At 42.0% G+C, this 20,871-nt stretch overlaps 1 protein-coding gene across 1 annotated transcript in view; it reads left to right on the top strand.

The window, feature by feature from the left end:
* LOC141910902 (protein MIS12 homolog) overlaps positions 1 to 20,871 on the top strand; it is a 28,936-nt gene extending 8,065 nt beyond the window's left edge. Inside the window, exons 2-7 of the mRNA XM_074801784.1 lie at positions 16,995 to 17,182; positions 17,626 to 17,699; positions 18,788 to 18,880; positions 19,391 to 19,537; positions 19,677 to 19,797; positions 20,332 to 20,871. Coding sequence (XP_074657885.1) covers positions 17,026 to 17,182; positions 17,626 to 17,699; positions 18,788 to 18,880; positions 19,391 to 19,537; positions 19,677 to 19,797; positions 20,332 to 20,408 — 669 coding nt within the window. The 5' untranslated portion in view covers positions 16,995 to 17,025 and the 3' untranslated portion in view covers positions 20,409 to 20,871. The remainder of the gene's footprint in view (positions 1 to 16,994; positions 17,183 to 17,625; positions 17,700 to 18,787; positions 18,881 to 19,390; positions 19,538 to 19,676; positions 19,798 to 20,331) is intronic.

A 20,871-nucleotide genomic window follows, 5' to 3' on the forward strand; every position in this document is an offset into this window, starting at 1 on the left:
TCCCGAGAACAGTATCTCGTGAACAATATCCCGGAAATTCTATCTCGCAAAATATCTCGAAAAGTGTATCCCAAGAACTGTTTGCACTATCTCTAACCAGTGTCTCGTGAAGTGTATCTCGCGAAGTTTACTTCGAGAAACTTTTGCGCTATCTCTAACCAGTATCTTGTATGCGTTTCTCGTAACGCCGGCGTATCCGACGAACACGGGATCTATAGTTATTAATGATATTTTCGCGTTATCTTACAACGAACTAAGCTCTACTTAGAGGTCTAATCCTCTATTCGCGACGAAGTCTCGTCTGTTCTCGTCGTGTTCGAGATCGTATCGGTGAACCGCGCGACCGACGCGGATCCGCTACGCGCGTGCGCACACCTATCAGTGTCTGCCGTATAATCTGAAATATAGAAAATTAATGATCGTTGTAGTAGTTACCTAAATACGAGGATCTAATGCGGATTGCTTATTCCGATAAATTGCCCCGGTAATCATACCGGCATTCATCGATAAACCATGAACATCGTCATGAAATCCGTTAACACTTCATATCACCGGCTCGGTCAGGTTCGAGGGGCTGCCCCCTACTCAACAAAATTCGGAGATCGGCATCCAAAAATGTTGAAAAATATGTGTCGGTTTAAAAAATGTGTTTAGAATGCCTAAAAATGACCTCAGAAGACACTGATATTTTAAGATTTCATATTACTGGTTGCGCAAGATTCGAAGAGACCAAAGCCCCCCCCCCCCTCAATAGAAAATATTTCTGAGATGCCTCCAAAAATGTTGACAAATTTTTCGTCGACCTTAAAGACAAAAATTGTTTAGAATGCCTAGAAATGGCCTCAGGAGACACAAATTATAAAAAAATTCTTTAGGAGAGGATATCGTCAGCGCCGGTGACGCGAAAAGATGCCCCAACGCTGGCCCTACTTAGATGCGCCCTTGCGAACCCTGTATAATTCTTAAAACGGCTTAAACCTTTGTATAAACAATCTAATAGCATTGATTTATTCATTTACGTAGATTAAGGCGAAGCTATTTAAGGTTCGTCATTTTCAGATAGAGACCTCGCCCTTGTAGTTTATTGGCAACGAATTGAATTTTCGATAAGAATTCACAAGATCGTTCGTTCTGAAGAGAGGGAGGTAATGAGTATAGGTACTCATCTCTCGTACTTTCATCCATAAATGAGTAACTTTTATATCTATTTCAACAAGTTCCGAAAGGACGCCGGACCCATGCCACTAATCAGTCAGTTTTTAGAAGTGCGTACCTGGTATGTGTTGAAATAACTAGCACAGAAGGGCTACTGAACTAAAGCTCGATTTCCAATCCTTTTTTGCTGTATTGGAAGATTGCAAAGATGTGTTCTTTATTTGGAGTTGAATGGACAAAAGTGATTATTTTTTTGGAAAGAAATTGAGTCGATTTTCTCTGGTTCAACTTTGAGTAAAAGAATGCATTTCGGTGATCGTTCAATGCGGCGCAAAATGTAATAAAGATCGACGTTTTAGTTCAACTGCTCATCCGCGCTAGTTATTCTAACACGTACCAGGTATATGTGCTACCAGAACTGACTGAGTTACGGCTCTCGGTGTCCGTGCAAACCGAGTTGAAATAGACATCAGGAATGCACTCCTTTTACCAGGTTTTTGACTTCGACAATTTTCAAATTTGAACGAAGGCGACGATGGTTGGAGCGAAGGCGTGTACTAACGTTTACGAGTACCCGTACTGGTGGTACTCATTCCAGGCTTTCAACGGGCGATGAGTTAACAGGTATTTACTCTCTCCCTCTCCTCCTCGTGAGGGATGTACTCGGCGTCGACTCGTAACCGCACTTGGTAATCCTCCCGCGCCCCTGCTCCTCTATCGCGTTCGTTCGACAATTCGTGACATTTAATTATGATTTATGTTTTTAAATTATGCAGATCGCAGTGCTGCCGCCGCGGCTGCCGCGCGTGCGTCAAATATCCCGAGATGGATCCACGGGCATTAATTGTGTCGGCGTTTTTCCAGCACGTTGCCATGGTTACCGATGGAGTCCTCGGCAATTTTCGTACACGTATAACAGACGCGCGTTCCCTCGGCTCGGAATCCGCTCCGGGTTTCCGGGAACAATGCGCGTCGGTTTTTAGTACTTTTTGAGTATTATTATATTTGCCGAGTCTTGATGAAACACCAGCCGCCCTCACGCGTTAACGCCGAACCAGTCGCTTGCCGGTTCAGGCTGGTTGGGAGCCGGTTCGTATGGACCAGGGCCGAAATTTCCAATCATGTACTTCGATTTAAACAAAAAATGCCGTAAATTCGACCGTGGATCACTATATCTGTACTAGGATTTCCGATTTCAAAATCAAATCCCCTGTTTCGCTCCCGGCAGGTGTGGGGTGTGGTTCTGTAAGGGACGCCAATCAAAACAAACCAAACAATATCTACCAATTGAACAAAAACAGGATCAATCACTATTTTAGCATCAACATTTTCACAACCTGGCTTATATGAGTAACGCATACCGTGGGATATCATTGCCGGTCATTTTGTTCAGGAATAACTCTAGATGTTCGACAATATCAAGCGATATGTTGTAATTTTCAAGGCGTCACTAGACTTTCTCAGTTTCATAGTTGACAGATTTTCTTTCTGTGTATCGTCGGAATTTTTTTCTCTCCTTCTAACCGCATTTTCCGAGTTTCTCGTATCAAATATGCAATGAGCTGTTCGGCGTGGTTGTGAAGGGTTCGTCACGCGGTTAGCGGTGGTGTGACGGGTGTCGGGCCTTCGAAGAAAAGGCGTCATGTATTTCACAACGCGCCGCGCGTATCGCTATTCCGCGGAAGAAACACGTCCGAGTGCCCGCACTCGAAGTCTGTGACTAATAAAAGTACCTCTCAAAATACGTACTTTCGTTTGTTCGGTTCTTCGCGGCTCGTAATTAATTTTCGCCGAGTGCAGCCCGCGTGCGTACTACAGCGTGTTGTTGAGATGAATATAATTGCAGTTCGCGAGGTCAGCAAAACCCGAAGCCCGAACCCCGAACCTCTTTTTTTCGTCATCATTTATTACTTTAAAAGAGGGACCTGTTTTATGTTAGTTTCTATACAGGCCTCTCCAAGTCTGATATTTTTGTTTGATTTGTGTATTTATTTATTATAGTGCCATGTACATCTTATATGAAAATAAACAGATTTAGTACCCAGCCCTAATTGAGACTTATAGATAACTTTACACTAACTGATGACATGATATTACGAATATACATATATATGCATATACATATAAACACATACACGCGTATAAAGATATTTCTACAAAATTGATGGTTACAAAATTGGGTTCGAAAGTAAATTGCTTTTACTTTCTTAATACTGTATTTTGTATACACGAGAGGTTATATTAATTCAGCCAAAGATCTAAAGATCTCGCGTATCTGGTGCCAGATTTTCAGAAGAATCGTGAAATCTTGTACGCGAGATCTTCTCTCGTTTGCTTAATTGAAAATGTGCCTCGTAAACGTGGAGTAAATTGGTCGAGGGTCGTTTGACTAATACTAGCGTAGATCTCTGCCTATACGAAAAACTGGGCCGATTATGGATTAGCGATATTCTCGCGACATCTGACAAACTTTCCAAATGCGTACTTAATACATGTATATAAGTAGACCGCGCCTGGCAGTCGGGCAGGAATTATGTGGGTTTTGAGGGTTAAAACAATTAATGTCTAGTAGCCTGGAGAGGCCCATATGGCGAGGAGTTATTCTTCACTGTATTAAGCACTATCAATAAACATCGTCGTCTATAGCTGCTTGATTGTCCCCGAAGAGAAGGCTCTCTCTTCTCTCTCTCTCCTCTCTTTTCTCTTTCCTCCCCTCTCTCTCTCCCCCACTCTCTCCCTTCACACTCTCTTCTCCCCTCCTATCTCTTCTCTCTCTCCCTTTCTCCTACCCTCCCACTCCTCTCCTCCACTCTCTCACACTCTATTCTCCCTCTCTCCCTGTCTCCCTTCCTCTCACTCCTCTCTCTCCCTCTCTCCTCTCTCCCTAGGTCTGTGCGCGCGGTATATAAATATCGGCCACCGGAATGACTTGTGTTTTATGTTAACATGAGCTCTTTCGCTTATCTAAATGGGTATTAACCCGGCCACGCGAGGCATTTCAGTAATTTGTCGTTAAGCTCGCTAAAAGCTCCTCTTTCCAATATAGATAGATCTGCGATGGATGTTACTGATAGCGAACATCGTTTGTTCGTCTGCTGTTTGCGATGCTGCGGCGGCGGTGATGATGACGTAATTTCGTCTGCCATTGTTATACCTCACCGAAAAGAACCATACGTTCGGTAGCGCACTTCGATTGCAAAATCGAATACCCAGTTTCATTTTCGGTAGCCGTGTGACTGGTGGGTTCGTAACGTACACATCTTCACCCGTCAAGGGATTCGAACCCACTACGCTAAAGCTGTTCCCCGAACCCCTTGACCTCACGAGTCGTTGGAGTCGTTACTAACCGACCAGAATCCGGTCGTACCAATCACAGCGCTTGTAACAAACCGACAGTAGACTTCTGTTGGTTTTCCCGTTAAATGGACCAATCAGCGAACGTTTTACCGAACAAGGAAGTATTTCGCAAATCGATATATGACGGTACGCGCAACAGCGCCAGTAATGAAATCACGCTTCGTGAGGCCAGGGGGCTGGTGGAAGCGAGTTCGGGAGTGATACTGGACCCCTGGCAAGCGAGGATGTAAGGTACACGGAATCCAATCCAATCTACCGCTCCCATTGATAATAGTGCCAATCCCGGTTTCGAGATCAAAATATCGCAAGTGCATCCGATTTGTTTGTGTCGCTTTACGTCATTCGGGTCCTGGTTTCCCGAGACTAACACCCGATTGGATCATTCACATGTAACCTCAAACGACGGGACGACCTTTGAAGTGTCGCCCTCGCACTGTAAGCAGCCAGCAGGACTCGAACCCACTTGTCAGTCAGCACGGAATGCAACAGCATCATACTTCATCCCACTTCTTCCCATTTTACCCGTCTCGTTCATGGCAGGTGTGACAGTTTGTACGGGAAACGAAAGCATGAAATCAATTCATAGGGGCGATCATTCCTATTTTCCAAAGTCAAGATCGCGAGTATTAACGCGAGATCTATAAGGGACAAGACTCGAGCGACTACTAGCGACACCTAGCGGGTCCTCGCTTGCCACAAGTTGAAAGCGCTCCTTATAATCGCTGCGCGAAAAGAACCGGCTACCGCAGTGTTGTCGGTATAAAAGAAAATGACCTGTTAACGGTTTGAATTCGACCGCGTGGACTGTTGAACCGACCCAGTCGAATGGTTATACAGCGGTTGCGGTAGATATTCCGATCGCGTTGGCGCGTTAATCGGCGCAGTCGTTCTCGTCTGATCCGAGCCACGTCGTTATTTTATCGGCGGTGAAATCCTCGTTTATTCGCCGCGTACGGAGACGCAGACGGAGACGGGGAGAGAGAGTTAACCGAACGTAGTTGAATTCATCGTGATCGCGCAGTCCCCCGGGCTGTCATTCTCTCTCTCTACGCTTATAGATCACTTGCAGTGAATAGGAAATATTCAATGAATACGATGACGCTGAGACGCTCTATCTCTGCCACCAGCACCAGCAGCACCGCCTCCGCCGTTGTTTACTATTACTGCCTGCTAGACTCTTGTCGTAGTAACGGTTGTAATTTTTCGTAGCGTTAACTCTTTACCTTTCACCAGTCAGTTCCACCGCCAGGCCGGCACTTCCACCTACCAACGAGTCAATTCCACAACCTACCATGCGGTCAGTTCCACCACCCACCAGTCAATTCCACCACCCACTAGTCAGTTCTCCCAGCGTCACCAAACCGTTTTCTAGATATTAGTAACATCTGAACCCAGTTCCTCCACCAAAGTTTGTGTGGGCTTGATTTGATTGTGAACCCAGTTCCTCCACAGTTTGTGTGGGCTTGATTTGATTGTGAACCCAGTTCCTCCACAGTTGTGTGGGCTTGATTTGATTGTGAACCCAGTTCCTCCACAGTTTGTGTGGGTTTGATTTGATTCTGAACCCAGTTTCTCCCCAAAGTTTGTGTGGGCTCGATTTGATTCTGAACCCAGTTCCTCCACAGTTGTGTGGGTTCGATTGGATTCTGAACCCAGTTCCTCCACAGTTGTGTGGGTTCGATTGGATTCTGAACCCAGTTCCTCCACAGTGTTGTGTGGGTTTAATTTGAATCCGACTCGGTTCCACAAAAGTGTGGCTTTAACATGGCGATCCTGTTCTGTATCAGTGTATTGAAGGTCTATTGGGAACCTGGATCCAGCGTTCAACAGCATCTCAGAGAACTTCGAGCATCCAAAATGGCCCTCGTGAATCCGGCCTTTTTGTAAGTCACTTCGGGCAAAGAACAAATATATCTTAAGCGTACGGCCGGGCTTATAAATCTTGTGACGTGGGCGGCAGCTCGTACTGGCATTAAAACAATTATTCATTCAGATATACGTGTACGCACACGCACGGCGAAGCTATTACCTGAATCTTAGAGCGAGCGAGAGAGAGAAAATGTCATTAATTATTCACATTCTATGATCGTCGTGTATTTTGTAGCGTTTTAAGATTTTCGTATTAATTCATTGATAGTCACGCGCGCCGTTCGTGCAACAGCTTGGTTTCGCTCGTCAGTAACAACGAATGGCGTCTTGTTTAGATTTCAGAATAATATCGGTAGACTGTGTTTAATAGACGCTTTCGACCGTGGACAAGTTCCACTCTAATAGATGTTACTGATGCGTTACCCACGAGTTCGCTGCTACCAGATCGAAAATTTAAGATTATCGGTTTCTATCGACCAGCAACCGTCTATAAAGATAACCGAAGAAAAAGAAAATGTTTTTTTTTCTTTTAGTCAGATTACTTTTGGATCTTGAATATTTGTCCGATTCGAGGGCAATATCCGGGTTGGATGAGTAGACATCGGATCTTTTTTGGACTCTGAATGATACAGTAGACTTCGCTCAAGTCAGATCTTTCGACCAACCAAAGAGTGATATCTGAGTTGAATGGTACAGTAGACTCTGCTCAAGTCAGATCTTTGGACCAACCAAAGAGTGATATCTGAGTTGGATGATACAGTAGACTCTGCTCAAGTCAGATCTTTTGACCAACCAAAGAGTGATATCTGAGTTGAATGGTACAGTAGACTCTGCTCAAGTCAGATCTTTGGACCAACCAAAGAGTGATATCTGAGTTGAATGGTACAGTAGACTCTGCTCAAGTCAGATCTTTGGACCAACCAAAGAGTGATATCTGAGTTGAATGGTACAGTAGACTCTGCTCAAGTCAGATCTTTGGACCAACCAAAGAGTGATATCTGAGTTGAATGGTACAGTAGACTCTGCTCAAGTCAGATCTTTGGACCAACCAAAGAGTGATATCTGAGTTGAATGGTACAGTAGACTCTGCTCAAGTCAGATCTTTGGACCAACCAAAGAGTGATATCTGAGTTGAATGGTACAGTAGACTCTGCTCAAGTCAGATCTTTGGACCAACCAAAGAGTGATATCTGAGTTGGATGATACAGTAGACTCCGCTCAAGTCAGATCTTTTGACCAACCAAAGAGTGATATCTGAGTTGGATGATACAGTAGACTCCGCTCAAGTCAGATCTTTTGACCAACCAAAGAGTGATATCTGAGTTGGATGGTGCAGTAGACTCCGCTCAAGTCAGATCTTTTGACCAACCAAAGAGTGATATCTGAGTTGGATGGTACAGTAGACTTCGCTCAAGTCAGATCTTTTGACCAACCAAAGAGTGATATCTGAGTTGGATGGTACAGTAGACTCCGCTCAAGTCAGATCTTTTGACCAACCAAAGAGTGATATCTGAGTTGGATGGTGCAGTAGACTCCGCTCAAGTCAGATCTTTTGACCAACCAAAGAGTGATATCTGAGTTGGATGGTACAGTAGACTCCGCTCAAGTCAGATCTTTTGACCAACCAAAGAGTGATATCTGAGTTGGATGGTACTGTAGACGCCGCTCAAGTCAGATCTTTTGACCAACCAAAGAGTGATATCTGAGTTGGATGGTGCAGTAGACTCCGCTCAAGTCAGATCTTTTGACCAACCAAAGAGTGATATCTGAGTTGGATGGTACAGTAGACTCCGCTCAAGTCAGATCTTTTGACCAACCAAAGAGTGATATCTGAGTTGGATGGTACAGTAGACTCCGCTCAAGTCAGATCTTTGGACCAACCAAAGAGTGATATCTGAGTTGGATGGTACAGTAGACTCCGCTCAAGTCAGATCTTTTGACCAACCAAAGAGTGATATCTGAGTTGGATGGTACAGTAGACTCCGCTCAAGTCAGATCTTTTGACCAACCAAAGAGTGATATCTGAGTTGGATGGTGCAGTCGACTCCACTCAAGTTGTAACTATTTTGGACCTTGGACATTATTGTCCCGACCTGCGCGGAATATCCGAGATTGATAGTGCAGCAATTGACCCTGCTCTCAAAAGAGCTCCATTTTTTTCGACTGCGAAAATTCGCATCACTTGTGAGTGATATCCGCACGGAACGAACAGTAGAACTGCGCTCGAATTAGATTTTTTTTCAAAGACTTGAAAGCACTTTATTCCCCAGCCGACCCTTATAGTTCATATGTGGTATATATACATGTTATGTAACGACGACCTTGAATGCTTGAATATAGAATAGCATTTAGTAATGCGATTATGAAACAAAGCGAAAATTAATATCACGGATCATATATTTGCATTATCTCGTCAGATATCAAGATTTATTTCGTTAGATATCAAGATTTGTGTCGAGATATTTTTTATTCCAAGATACACGTATCATGTCTATCTGATGAGAAAAAAAAAATTTCTCTGAAAAAAGATTGTTTCGCTTCGACCGATTTCCGAAAACGGTCAATTTTTACCGTCGATATTTTCACATATATCCCTTATCATAATGTAATTCGACCTTTTTCTTTAAGTTAGAACGCAAATATTTATCAACGGCCCAAATCCTTACCTTCACTTCGATTTTTCTCGTGAAATCGGTAAAAAATTTGAATTTATCGATATTCTAACTTTCACCTCTTTAGCTCTATCACCCCCTTTAAACATATTATAATCCGTTCATGCAAATATTAATATTTCGCCAAAATGAAAATAAACAATTCTGTAATTCTTGTTTTTTCTAATTTTTTTTCCCGACGCATATAGAATCTTAAGATGAAAAAAAAAGAAATGTTTCAACCCCACCGAATCTCGAGCCCCTAAAATAACAACCTATATGTGCCAAGACGCTGGATATGACATATTAAAACTAGACAAAATTTCTTGCCTGACAATTATTTTCCGTTGGTTTTTGTCCGACGGATAGTCTCGTCGAGTCGTCGATATCGTCGCCGAGATGTTGGTGGTGATGACGACGCCGCTGCTGAAGGGAGATGCTGGATATCCGCTGCTGCAGCATGGAATCCGGCGTATCCTTCTGCCTTCATCGGCTATGCAGCAGTAACCGTAGTAACCGAATCAGTACATATTATTCCCTGACAACGACGCGCGCGGAGCTAGTCATCAACATCTCTTGAAGGGGCGATGCTGATGCTGATGCTGCTGTTGCGATGAATTCTGTGCATACTACGTGCTGCATGCATGACGCTCTCTCTCTTTCAGGTTCCCGGTCATAATTTTCTTGCTTGCAGATTTTTATCGCTCGTCTGTCGTTCGTTCGTTCGTTCGTTCGTTACAGATGATTCCGTAATAATTGATTTTTCTGTCATCGTCTTCGCGTTTCGTCGAAGATGCGCCGCTGCATTATAGTATACGACGCATTATACAGCACGTGCGCAGACGACGAAATTCGAATTTCAAATCCAACCGATTTCAACGGCCGTAAATCCGAAATCGTATTCGTACGCGCCATCCGCGGAGTAATGAATTAGTCTTTTTTAAAGCGTCGACTTGTTAAAACCGAAACTGCGGAAATTGGTTTTAAGTCAGTCAGGATGAAACCCGCGGAATCAAATCCACAGATCAGCACAACCGTAAATCCACAACTGGGGTGAGATTCTCACCCAGTTCGATTAAACCCACAGAGTCAAATCAAGTCCGCATCATGACTAAAACATACAACCCACCAGGGATCCAGGTGGTACTTTCGATAGAGCACCCTCAACAAAATATCCATGTTGACTAAAAAACTTTAATACCTGATGGGGCAGCAGATGGTAGAATTTTAGTAAAATATAGGATGTTCAGAAGGGAAACGTGGAGAATGCATGAATTTTTACCAAATCTTCAGAGCATTTCGAAAAAAATCCTCAATTCTCAGTTTTTGAGCCGGGTATCGTTCTAATTCGGTTAGCGGCTGCCTGATACCAGATCTAACCGCTAATTGAAAGCTTTATCGATGTTAAATGTAGGGTTATCGAGGTCTTAATTGTATTTGATAATTCAATAGATAGAGATAATGAAGGAGAGGACGCAGGTGACAGGTGAATACGAGATCAGTATTATTAAATGCGCGGATCAATTATATATCGGAAATATCGATTATCGATTTCACTGATACAATAGTCGTCTGCGACGACGGGTTTCCGTCGAGATTGAATTTTCGAAAAAAAAAGAATCTGGAATGTTACATCGAGCTATAATATTCACTCGACGTTTCGACTTTATCTAGATAGAATTTAAAGACTATTGGAAGACTGCAAAATTTCGGAAGATTTTCGATACACCTATACGGCTTTTTGGACGGCATTTTGTCTGATTTTTGGAACGACTCTCGGCACTATTTCCGGTATATCCTCATCACGTTTTTAGTACGCACGAATGAGACATAATTGCGGACGCAATCGGCACATCTTTGGGTCAGCCTCATCACAAAAAAGGCATAATACTTAACTTATAACAAAATCATGCGATTTATTATTCAGAACAAATAGATTTATCAAGTAAGAAAATGTGCTGTAGTCGATCCTGTTTTTCATAGTATGGGATTCTGTATTATATAGTCAGGGAGCCTTGGATTGTCCTCAAGTCTTTGTTCCAGCCGTACAGTATAGTATATTTTTGCCGTACATACCACAAAAAATGTACCTATTGGTGTAGTTTAACTAGTAATGGTAAAAAATATTACTGAAGTATATTGTCAATGAATTGGCCCACGTTGATGGAACTGTGGGTGCCTGCTCGATGAAAAACGCTGGCCAATCCGGATATTCTAGTGAAAATAGATACGGCGCTATTAGTAACCGTTCCGTACCAGTCTCTGTGTACGTAAGGGCCGGTGAAATATCGATAGGGTTTCTCAATAACGTGTTTTATATAACGTATTCGCAGCGGGGGTTCCTTATATACGAGATAACCAGACCGTATTTCCTAGTAATACATTCGCTGAGAGACGCGTGTTTTCATTTTTCCCCGAGTAATTAATAAAACCATTTGCGCAAAAATAGACGCTTGTCAATAATAAGTATATGTTATATCGCGGTTAGCTAGCCGCGTTTGAGAGTGGTCTAATTTGTCTCTGAACGGTTCCGTGTCGAATTATATGCGTTAGCCGATAACCGGCAATCTGAACCCAGTTCCACGAGTTGTGTCGTGGGTATAATCTAAGCTCAGTTTCAGGGTCGTGTTGTTTCGATTTGGTTCTGGATCCAGTTCCACAGTTCTTGTGGGTTTAGGTTCAGCTGGATCCAATTCTACGGTTTTGTCGACTCAATTTGGCTCGCGACCCAGTTTCACAGTTGTATGATAGACCCTGGGTCTAATTCCACACTTGTATGGATTCAATTTGGCTCTGGATCCAATTTCACAGTGTTGTGGGCTAAATTAGATTTTGGATACAATTCCAAAGATTGTGTGGGTTCAATTTTATTCTGGACCAGGTTCTGGATCTAGAAACAAATTCAACCCACGCAACAGCTGTGGAACTGGATCCGGAGACAAATTTAACCCACACAACTGTGGAACTGGATCCTGAGACAAATTTAACCCACACAACTGTGGAACTGGATCCTGAGACAAATTTAACCCACACAACTGTGGAACTGGATCCAGAGTCAAATTAAGCCCTCACAAGTGGAACTGGGTCCAGATTTAAGAAACCCACGTCGATAAGAATGATCCAATTCCCAAAATTGTGTGGATTCAATTTTATTCAGGACCAAATTCCACACAGTGTATGGGTTAAAATCTCCCAATTCCACATTCATAGGTTGAGTCTATCTCGGGACCCGTGTAATAGATGATTCGTTTGCAGCCCCCGTAGAAAAACCGGGCGACAATAGGCTGTTGATGAAACTGTGCGATGACCTGTCGCGCGCGGTTACAATAACAAATCACTATCGGGCGCTGGAGAACAGCTCGTTATTCGAGGCATTCGTTACGGATTACCGGTGCAGTGTTAGAAGACTTATCATCGCAAATTTACCAAAACAAATCCCCGAATGCCATCAACTATACACGCTATACGCGAATCGACACACAATTCATTGTGTTCTCGCTTCTACCGGGAATTGTTTTGCGTATATAATCTCGTAGTAATCAGCGCGTATACGGCGGGGGATGTAATTATAAATCGGCGGTGGTGGTGGTGGTGGGGGGGGAGGGGAAGCACGTAGGCGGTCCTGTGAGGTATGAAATACGTTGAGGATGAATGATGAAAGAGGTAGTGTTGAGGAGGGCAAAAACCGCCGTTTATTGACGAGATGTGTTGAATTTCGCTATCAATGCTGGATCGGGTTGCCGGAAGGTGGGGACTACGAATAGGGCGCCGATAAAATGTCTGTCTGGTGTTTGTAGTTTTGAAATTGAAATTGAAATTTATTTTCATTACGATGTTACATTATTGAACGATATAATAAGTATGATTAGACGAAGAAAAATGTAACAGGATAATGGGGCTACGCGCAGAGACTGAAACAGTCTATCTAAGCCGTATCACCCAGAAGCATCCACACCACATTCATCACACTCACATCATGCACACAAGTAATTAACAGGCGAAAAGAAAAGAAAAAATTTCACATATTACACATTAACATAGGTTTGTATAGAATGAAAATTTACAAAGTGTTGAATAATGATTTAATGTAGGTACGCTTAAAGGCAGGTTCGCTTTGTCCTTAGTTCTCTTTCAATCAGAAATGTCTCGGGTGAAGTTCTGAAGGCGAATTGCGGAAGATCAGTTTTTGAAAGTGGGCTGATAGAATGTCTAATGTCTGATGTTTGTAGTAAATTTTCATTTAGAAATGTCTCGGCTGAAGCGCTGAACACATGTGATGTTCATGGACAATCAAAAACTGTCTGTTAAACAGGACGCAACTGGCTGTGTCGGCACTTTCGATTTTTGCGGTACTTCGAACGTTCTGATCGCATTCAACGCAAATCGCTTGAAAAAAAAAAAAACTATAACGCTACCCTCGTCACAGCGTGTTTATTTTCGCGATCGCGTGCATTATTGCGTTGCGTGGCAACGACGCCATAAATCAACGTTAATCGTACCGGGATTTACGACCGAGAACGAGGCTCGGCACCGTAACGATCATTGGACGTCTGCCGAACAATTATACCTGACAGTCTCCATGGCAACGAAATCACCTGTTTCCATTGGTTTCCGAAGTCGATTCGTTTCGGTCAATATTCCTGATTTTTCGACCCGAGTTCGACGAAACAACTGCCGGAAGGCTTTTGTGGAGGACAAAAACTTCCAATATATCAATCACAGGCTCAAAAATAGCGAAACTTTTAAACTTCTTCAGGAGCTGCCAACTGTTCCTGATTTTCGGGATTTTCTTTCATACTTCGTCCTTAGAAATACGGAGTTGTTTGAAATGTACAGACATATGAAAGATGATACTGAGGGTCTTACTGTTGATTACTGATTAATTTGAACAGAAATATGAAGGATGTTACTGAGGGTCTAACTGTTGATTACAGATTGATTTCAACAATTTCTTTCATCATCCAGTCTGAACCGGCAAGTGACTGATTGGGGTTTCATTTTTCGTGGCTCGCTAATTGAAAGTAAAGGCTCCTCAACGCTCTCTATTTCCTTAAAGTCTAAATCCGTCGTCGAGATTTGAATAACTTTTAAATCTCTTTACGTTAATCTTAAAACTTTTTAGAAGCGAATATTTCTAATTCTAATGGGAATGACCTTTTCTAATGTGGCTTTTCTAATGTTTGTATGATGTAAAGCGTGGCGATTATTTTTATAGTTCCACGCTATGTAAACGAATAAATTGTTATTATCATTATCATTATTATAAAAATTATTATTAGTATCAAAACTTAATTCGGAGGTGGCTAAAATGAGTAAAAAAGTATATATACGTATATTGTCGGTTATTTGAAATGTGAAATCTTAGCTGTCAGTAGAGCTGTATATGCGGTGCCGTGTAAGAGGATATACGGTTACTGCCTGTACTCGGTGTATAGCGCTTTGAGAACTGTCGACAACCGACCGATGACTCACGGAGAAATTTCCTGGACTTTTTTTCAGTTGGCTTCGAGTAGTTTGTCGTCGTCGTCGTAGTTGTTGTGTACATTCGGTTATATCCATCATCGTATAACGACATCGACGCCGTCGACGAGAGACCTGAAAATCTATTCGGCCATCAACCTGTAACTCGTCGCCAGACAAACACACACCTAATTGTAAACATCGTTTTCCAATTTCAAAAATTCTGTCTCCCGTCTTTGTTGCGCTGGTCGGAAGTAAATCTTCAAAAAGGAATTAATTTTTTTTTCAGTATCGTCGCCAACTGTATTTCCCCACAGAGCTAGGCCCGGAGGCAAATTATACCCAACTGTGGAACTGGATCCAGGGTCATATTAAACCCACACAACAGTGGAACTTGATCCAGAGTCAAATAAAAATATACCCACACTACTGTGGGGTTGGGTTCAGATTCAAATTAAACCCAACACAACTTTTTGACTGGATCCAGGGTCATATCAAACCCACACAACTATGGAACTGAATCCAGTGTCGAATTCAACCAGGACTGGGTCCAGAGTAACCTACATCGATAAGAATGAGGTCCGCGCTCAAGTAAATCATAACTCGCAGGTAGATGCATAGACTTTTGTAAAACAACAGCTTCTCAAGTCTGAAACAGATTTCTGAACGGACGGTCGCGACTGGTGTGATATTTAATTCCCGCGAGGACGACTCGAACGTTAACGCGCCCCGAACGTTAACGGGCGCGTTAACGTTAGTCAGTAATTATCGCCGTACTATCCGAACAATTAGTGCCTCAATACTCGAGTAATTGAAATCGAATCGGTTTTTATCCGCGCATAGTGGGATCAGTTTTATGAACGAGTCGCTGATGGTGGCGGCTGATTATAGATAGACATCTCTCTCTCTCTCTTTCTGTCCGTCCCTCGTTAAATCCCGTTTTAATTAATACCGTCCGAGACTCGGCGCGATCCTGATTGACGTCATGTAGGATTAGTGACGTCACGGATATCCGTCGATGGCAGGCGGCGGCGACGGGAACGAGCGTCGAGTCGATTGACGATTGACTTATCGTCGCAGCGATGAACAATTAAGTTCTCTTCCGGAGCTATGTATTGCTCTCTGATATTATACGATCGTGTTAATATGCCCAGGGTCCTGATCGACTGTCGGCTGTACGACGTCTTTTTAATCCGCTTGCAACAGAATTGCGGGGTTTATTGCGTCTTGCTTCATTTCTGGACACTTCAGTTCCAACAAATTCCATAGGGTGCGTTTATATGTTATCTACGCACCGAATCGACCATATTCCACAGTTTGTGGGTATAATTTATCATCTGGACCCAATTCCACGTGGGTTTAACTTGTCTCTGGATCCAGTTCCACAGTTTAGTGACTTAAATTTGACCTTTGATCGAGGTTCACAGTTTTATGAGTTTATATCGACGCTGAGTCCGGTTCCACAGTTGTGTGGGTTCAATTTGACTATGTGTCTAGTACCACAGTTGTGTGGGTTTAGACTGCAGGCCCAGTTCCACGGTTGTGTGGGTTTAATTTGACTGCAGGCCCAGTTCCACAGTTGTACGGGTTTGATTTGACTATGAATCCAGTTCCACAGTTGTAACGGGTTTACAGCGGGCCCTCGACAGTTGCCTCCTCTTTTTCTCTGTCCCTATATACACCCGATCACTCATAGTGATTGATGCTCTGTTCGGCTTCATAGGGGCTACGTTTTACTATGAGGCTAATGGTTGAATATATCCGGCAAGGCTTATAATGATGTCATTTTCATGGTCCGCATAAAACCCTTGGATCAGCTGTTGTGTTATTGATTTATTTCCCAGTGAATCATTCACGCGCAGTTTCTCAGATGCTGCCGGAGCGTGTACGGCCGTATTAACCCTCCACTCGCCAAAAGCCGGTTCATGGGCCGGGGCCCGTTTCCCAGAAATGACTTAACATTCCATCCAAGTTTCATTAGTATTGCGCTCTCATTAACTTGCTCCGAGACGACCCCTAGCTTATGGGATTTTCCATCTTAGTGAACTATACGTGGTTTAAGGCAGCATTGAGTCGTACGGTATGTATTTGTTGAAAAAAAAAGGTCAAGGTCGTTCATCCGTCAGATAGAGGTTCACAGTGAGCCTATTGGTTAGTTCTATAGTCACTCGCCCCTCAGCTGTGAGGAATGATGTTGTGGACCATGCCGCGACTGTCGGGGAAGGGTGGGGTTTACCAAAAACGAATGTGTCTGTTCTAGTCATTCCAATGGCAACTGTGTGGTGGGTTCGCCTTAAACTCATGCTGCACTGTACCAAACTTGCCGAGGTTCACAAAAATCGCAAAAATCCCCCGCAACAGCTGTGAGAGGAGTTCACTAAGAACCCAGTTTCTGGTCACTGTGACAATCATATGGTGAAACATATGGTGGCTTGGATCTTACATTTCCTATACTCGAATTCCTATAACCTTTTTAACCTTTATGAATGCCTCTCGTTTTAGTATTCGCGACGAAGATTCTGAGCCATCACTCATGGAGCCGGGTAACAACCAGACGAACACCGCCGACGAGGAATGTCGCGACACTATGGACCAGCGTCCATCCGGCAATACTAGCGATATGAACGCACAATACGGCGTTTATGAAACGCAATATTTCGGGTTTACGCCTAGATCTTTTTCCGACGAAAGTAAGTAGACCAAAATAGATTATTTTTGACAATTCTGAATATAAGTAAACCTTTTCTCGCCAAAAATCTGTATGTTTAAAGTGCCGGATTTAAGTACAATAATCAGTAATAGTCATGACTTAGATCTAAGACCAATCTCTAAATACCACGTTATTGAAGAGAGAATCCCACAATGATAACGAATAAGTCCGAAAATGTTACTTTGAGCTTAGTAGTTTATTCAACGTTTCAACTACATCCTAATAGCCATCTTCAGGAATAATCGTTTCAACACGGATATAGTGTTTTACCAATCGTAACCATGTTAGTTCTATAGCCAATCTAACAACTTAAGACCAGGCTTAAGATTTAAAACAACTTTGGGATTTAAGTTATGGCTGTGTAACTGGTGCACAGGTTGTTGGTGGTTGGTAGAATGATTAATCATGACTCGTTATTTTCAGTGTACAATGCGTTGTTTACGTTTTTGAACGGATATCTGGACACGTTCGTTAAAATGCTCGCCGATGAACCCGAGGTAAGGTGACATCGATAATAGACAACATAGTCGAAAAAGGCGCTAATTTGCTAATTTTCCATGAACATGTACGGCTCAACTCCTATGGTGATAATTTGTTGAATGAACTAATACGTCGCCGTGTATGTGTTCGTGATATTCTTACTTTTTGTCATGATATTTTTCATTATTTCTCGTCGTTTTTTTTCTTGTATATTTCTTGAGGGTGATTCGTAACGCGTGCGCCGGCTTTCTTCGTACCGTCGTCGTCGACTTCATAGATTTTATATTTACATTATTGTAAAAGCGCAAATTTACATCACATTTCATGAATATATAATGTAAAATAATGCAGTAAAATAAATAGTATTTGATATTATGTTGATAATAATGATAATAGTAATAGTAATATGACCTTTGTAGACCACTGACCTTGAACATGTCGAACGGTCGTTAGTATACGATGAAGTCTGTCGCCTTAGGTGGGATTTTCTATTCAAAAAATGTAAAATGTCGAACATTTTGTAAAATGTCGAACATTTCTTGACGATCAATGTTTTATCTGTTATCTAATCGTCTCAAATCGAAACGACTGGTATATAATGGAGTTATTTCCACGTTTTAACCATTGATGAAACACCCCATGCGCGCAGTAACGATGCTATGACATCCTGCACTGAATAAAAAGCGGGTCCGAAATGTTTCCATGATCTAGTACTTGTAGTTCATTCAGCGTTTCGACTATATCCTGAATATTCAGTATTCCTTAAGATAACTTTTAGGATATGCAGTAGACTTCGCTCGGGTCGGATCTTTTTGGACCGTGAAATGCATCCGATTTGAGCGATATCCGAGTTGGACGGTATGTATTTCTGAAAAAGAGTTGGATATGTATTTTTTAGTGTCACAAAAAATATTTCAAGAAACATCCGAGTTGATCGGGTCCGACTTGGGCGGAGTCTCCGGCAGTTCAAATGAACCAATGAACTAGTTGAATGAACTACTAGTTCATGGAAACATTACGGAATCTAATTTCATTGTTTACCGATGGATGATTTCATATTTCCCTCGTTTATTTCTTATTCGTCTATTTATTTGTTTTATTGAAGTGTCCGATGACAGAAAATGAACTGAATACGGCTCAGAAGCATTTACTCGATAAAATCATCCCAGCTGTAGATCGAATATTTGATAAATTACATGTAAGTTACTATTTCTACGACAGTTATCGAAATTATTATTGACTTTAAGAGCTCATAAGAGCTTGTAGTTTAAGAGCTTAACTACTGTTCCCAAAAATATGAATATACTCTCAAAATCATAATGATTTCTAGGTCATTACCAAGAATAATGTACATGAACCCACCTATTCTTAATGTTGAATTTTTCCCATTTCATTATAAAACTACTGAAATTCGATGTATCAGGTATAAGTCGATCTGGTCTATCTATAGCATGCAATTTGATCAAATGATTTTATTTGATTTGTCATCTTCTCTAAGACCTTCGTTTGAGAGTCAGATGACTCAAATCCAATTTCTCTAATGCCCAGTACGTAAATAGCATTGCTAATATCTCTTGCTTGACGAGCCTGAATTGTAATCAGCAAAATCGGTAGTTATTTTAGTAGATAAACATTAAAGTTCATTAATCTAAAACGTATTTTCTAATCGTTGCCATCTTATGGTGTGTTTTTGAACATCTTCTATTAGGTCTACGCCAGCGAGAACGTGTTCCGCATTCCGGACAACGTACTGTTACCCAGAGACGAGATACACGGCGTCGAACCAGACGACCCCGAAGCGGAAAGCGCCCTGATTCTCGGACAAATCGAAGATTTACACAATAAACTAGATTGCGTAAGTAAAAGCGTACTATCAGCGAAATGGTCACAATTTTGTGAAAATGAGAAATATAAATGTATAAAGTTAGTTTTAATCTTGTTGTCTGTAGATGTTTTAAAGCTTATTTTCTCGTACTATTCGCGTTTGAATATAGGCGATGTACATGAAAGCCGTTATGAAGGACGAACAGGCGGATATTTCACAAGTGATGCCGTTGTACAAGAAAATGGAAGGGTTTCTGAACACGCTCGACACGACCCTTCAAAATTACAAAAGTAAGACGCTTGTTAAGTCGAAGATATACACAATATCCGTGTATAAACTGAATACGAGAGAATCCCGCAATAATTCAGCCAAAGATGTAGAGAGTTCTTGAGACAAAATGTAATATACTTGAGCAACGTTTCGGCTAAAGGCCTTAATCTCGCTTTACTCGAATCTAGTAAGCCTGGTGATAGCTTATAACCTACTGGATTATTGTAGGATTTCCACAACTTTGAAAATAGAGAATTTTATAAAACCTTATCTTGTATTTCATATATTATTCGAAATGCAAGTAGGTAGACCTGTTGCAGGAAATCTCTTTCAGAAATTACTCTTGTCTTTTCTATACGTTCAAACGGAGATGCATAAGAATGACTCTAGGATTGGAGGCGGGAAAGCGAGTAGAATTGCATATATGGAGATGTACTATGTAAAATCGATTCCGATTCGCTCGTGTTCGGGGAATTTTCAAAAACCAGCCAATAGGAAACGAGAGCACATTTCTCTTGAAGCGACAGTTATTATGTATTCTTCCTGTTTTTCAGTGTCGGACATTAAAGAAACAGTGGTGAATTTGGCGGACAATATCAGACAGCTTCACGAAATCCAGAAATTCCGTTAGATCTAACGCGCCGATATTGTACATAAACTCAATGAGGAGGGCTTCCCCGAACTCTCCGAACTCGCTTAACACGATACAGTGGAACCTCGTTATAACGACTTCCGAAGAAACGTTATATCGTCTATTACAAACCAAATAGAACAATAGTTCGATCTTACTTCGCGCTGTAGTTAGATCTTACGCATTTTACAATCTGGAACCAGGTCCGAACTACCAACGACCGTGCTCAGTCGCGTGGTTCGAACTCTTAAGTTTCAACTAACTCACTTTCTGTTTGATTTGGCTCGCAAATAGTCGGCTAACTACGATAACCGAAGTTTAAACTGAAGTTCGTTGTAACGACGTTCCAGTCTATATGGTGATATGGTGAACTCTGTACATTGTTTTTGTTCCCCATGCGCTTCTCTGAGCATGAAAGCTTTTACTTCAATACTGTATTATAATTCATTAATAAAACATGCGT

Source organism: Tubulanus polymorphus, chromosome 9 (assembly GCF_964204645.1).
Source record: "Tubulanus polymorphus chromosome 9, tnTubPoly1.2, whole genome shotgun sequence".
In the NCBI taxonomy this organism is placed as follows: Eukaryota; Metazoa; Nemertea; class Palaeonemertea; order Tubulaniformes; family Tubulanidae; genus Tubulanus; species Tubulanus polymorphus.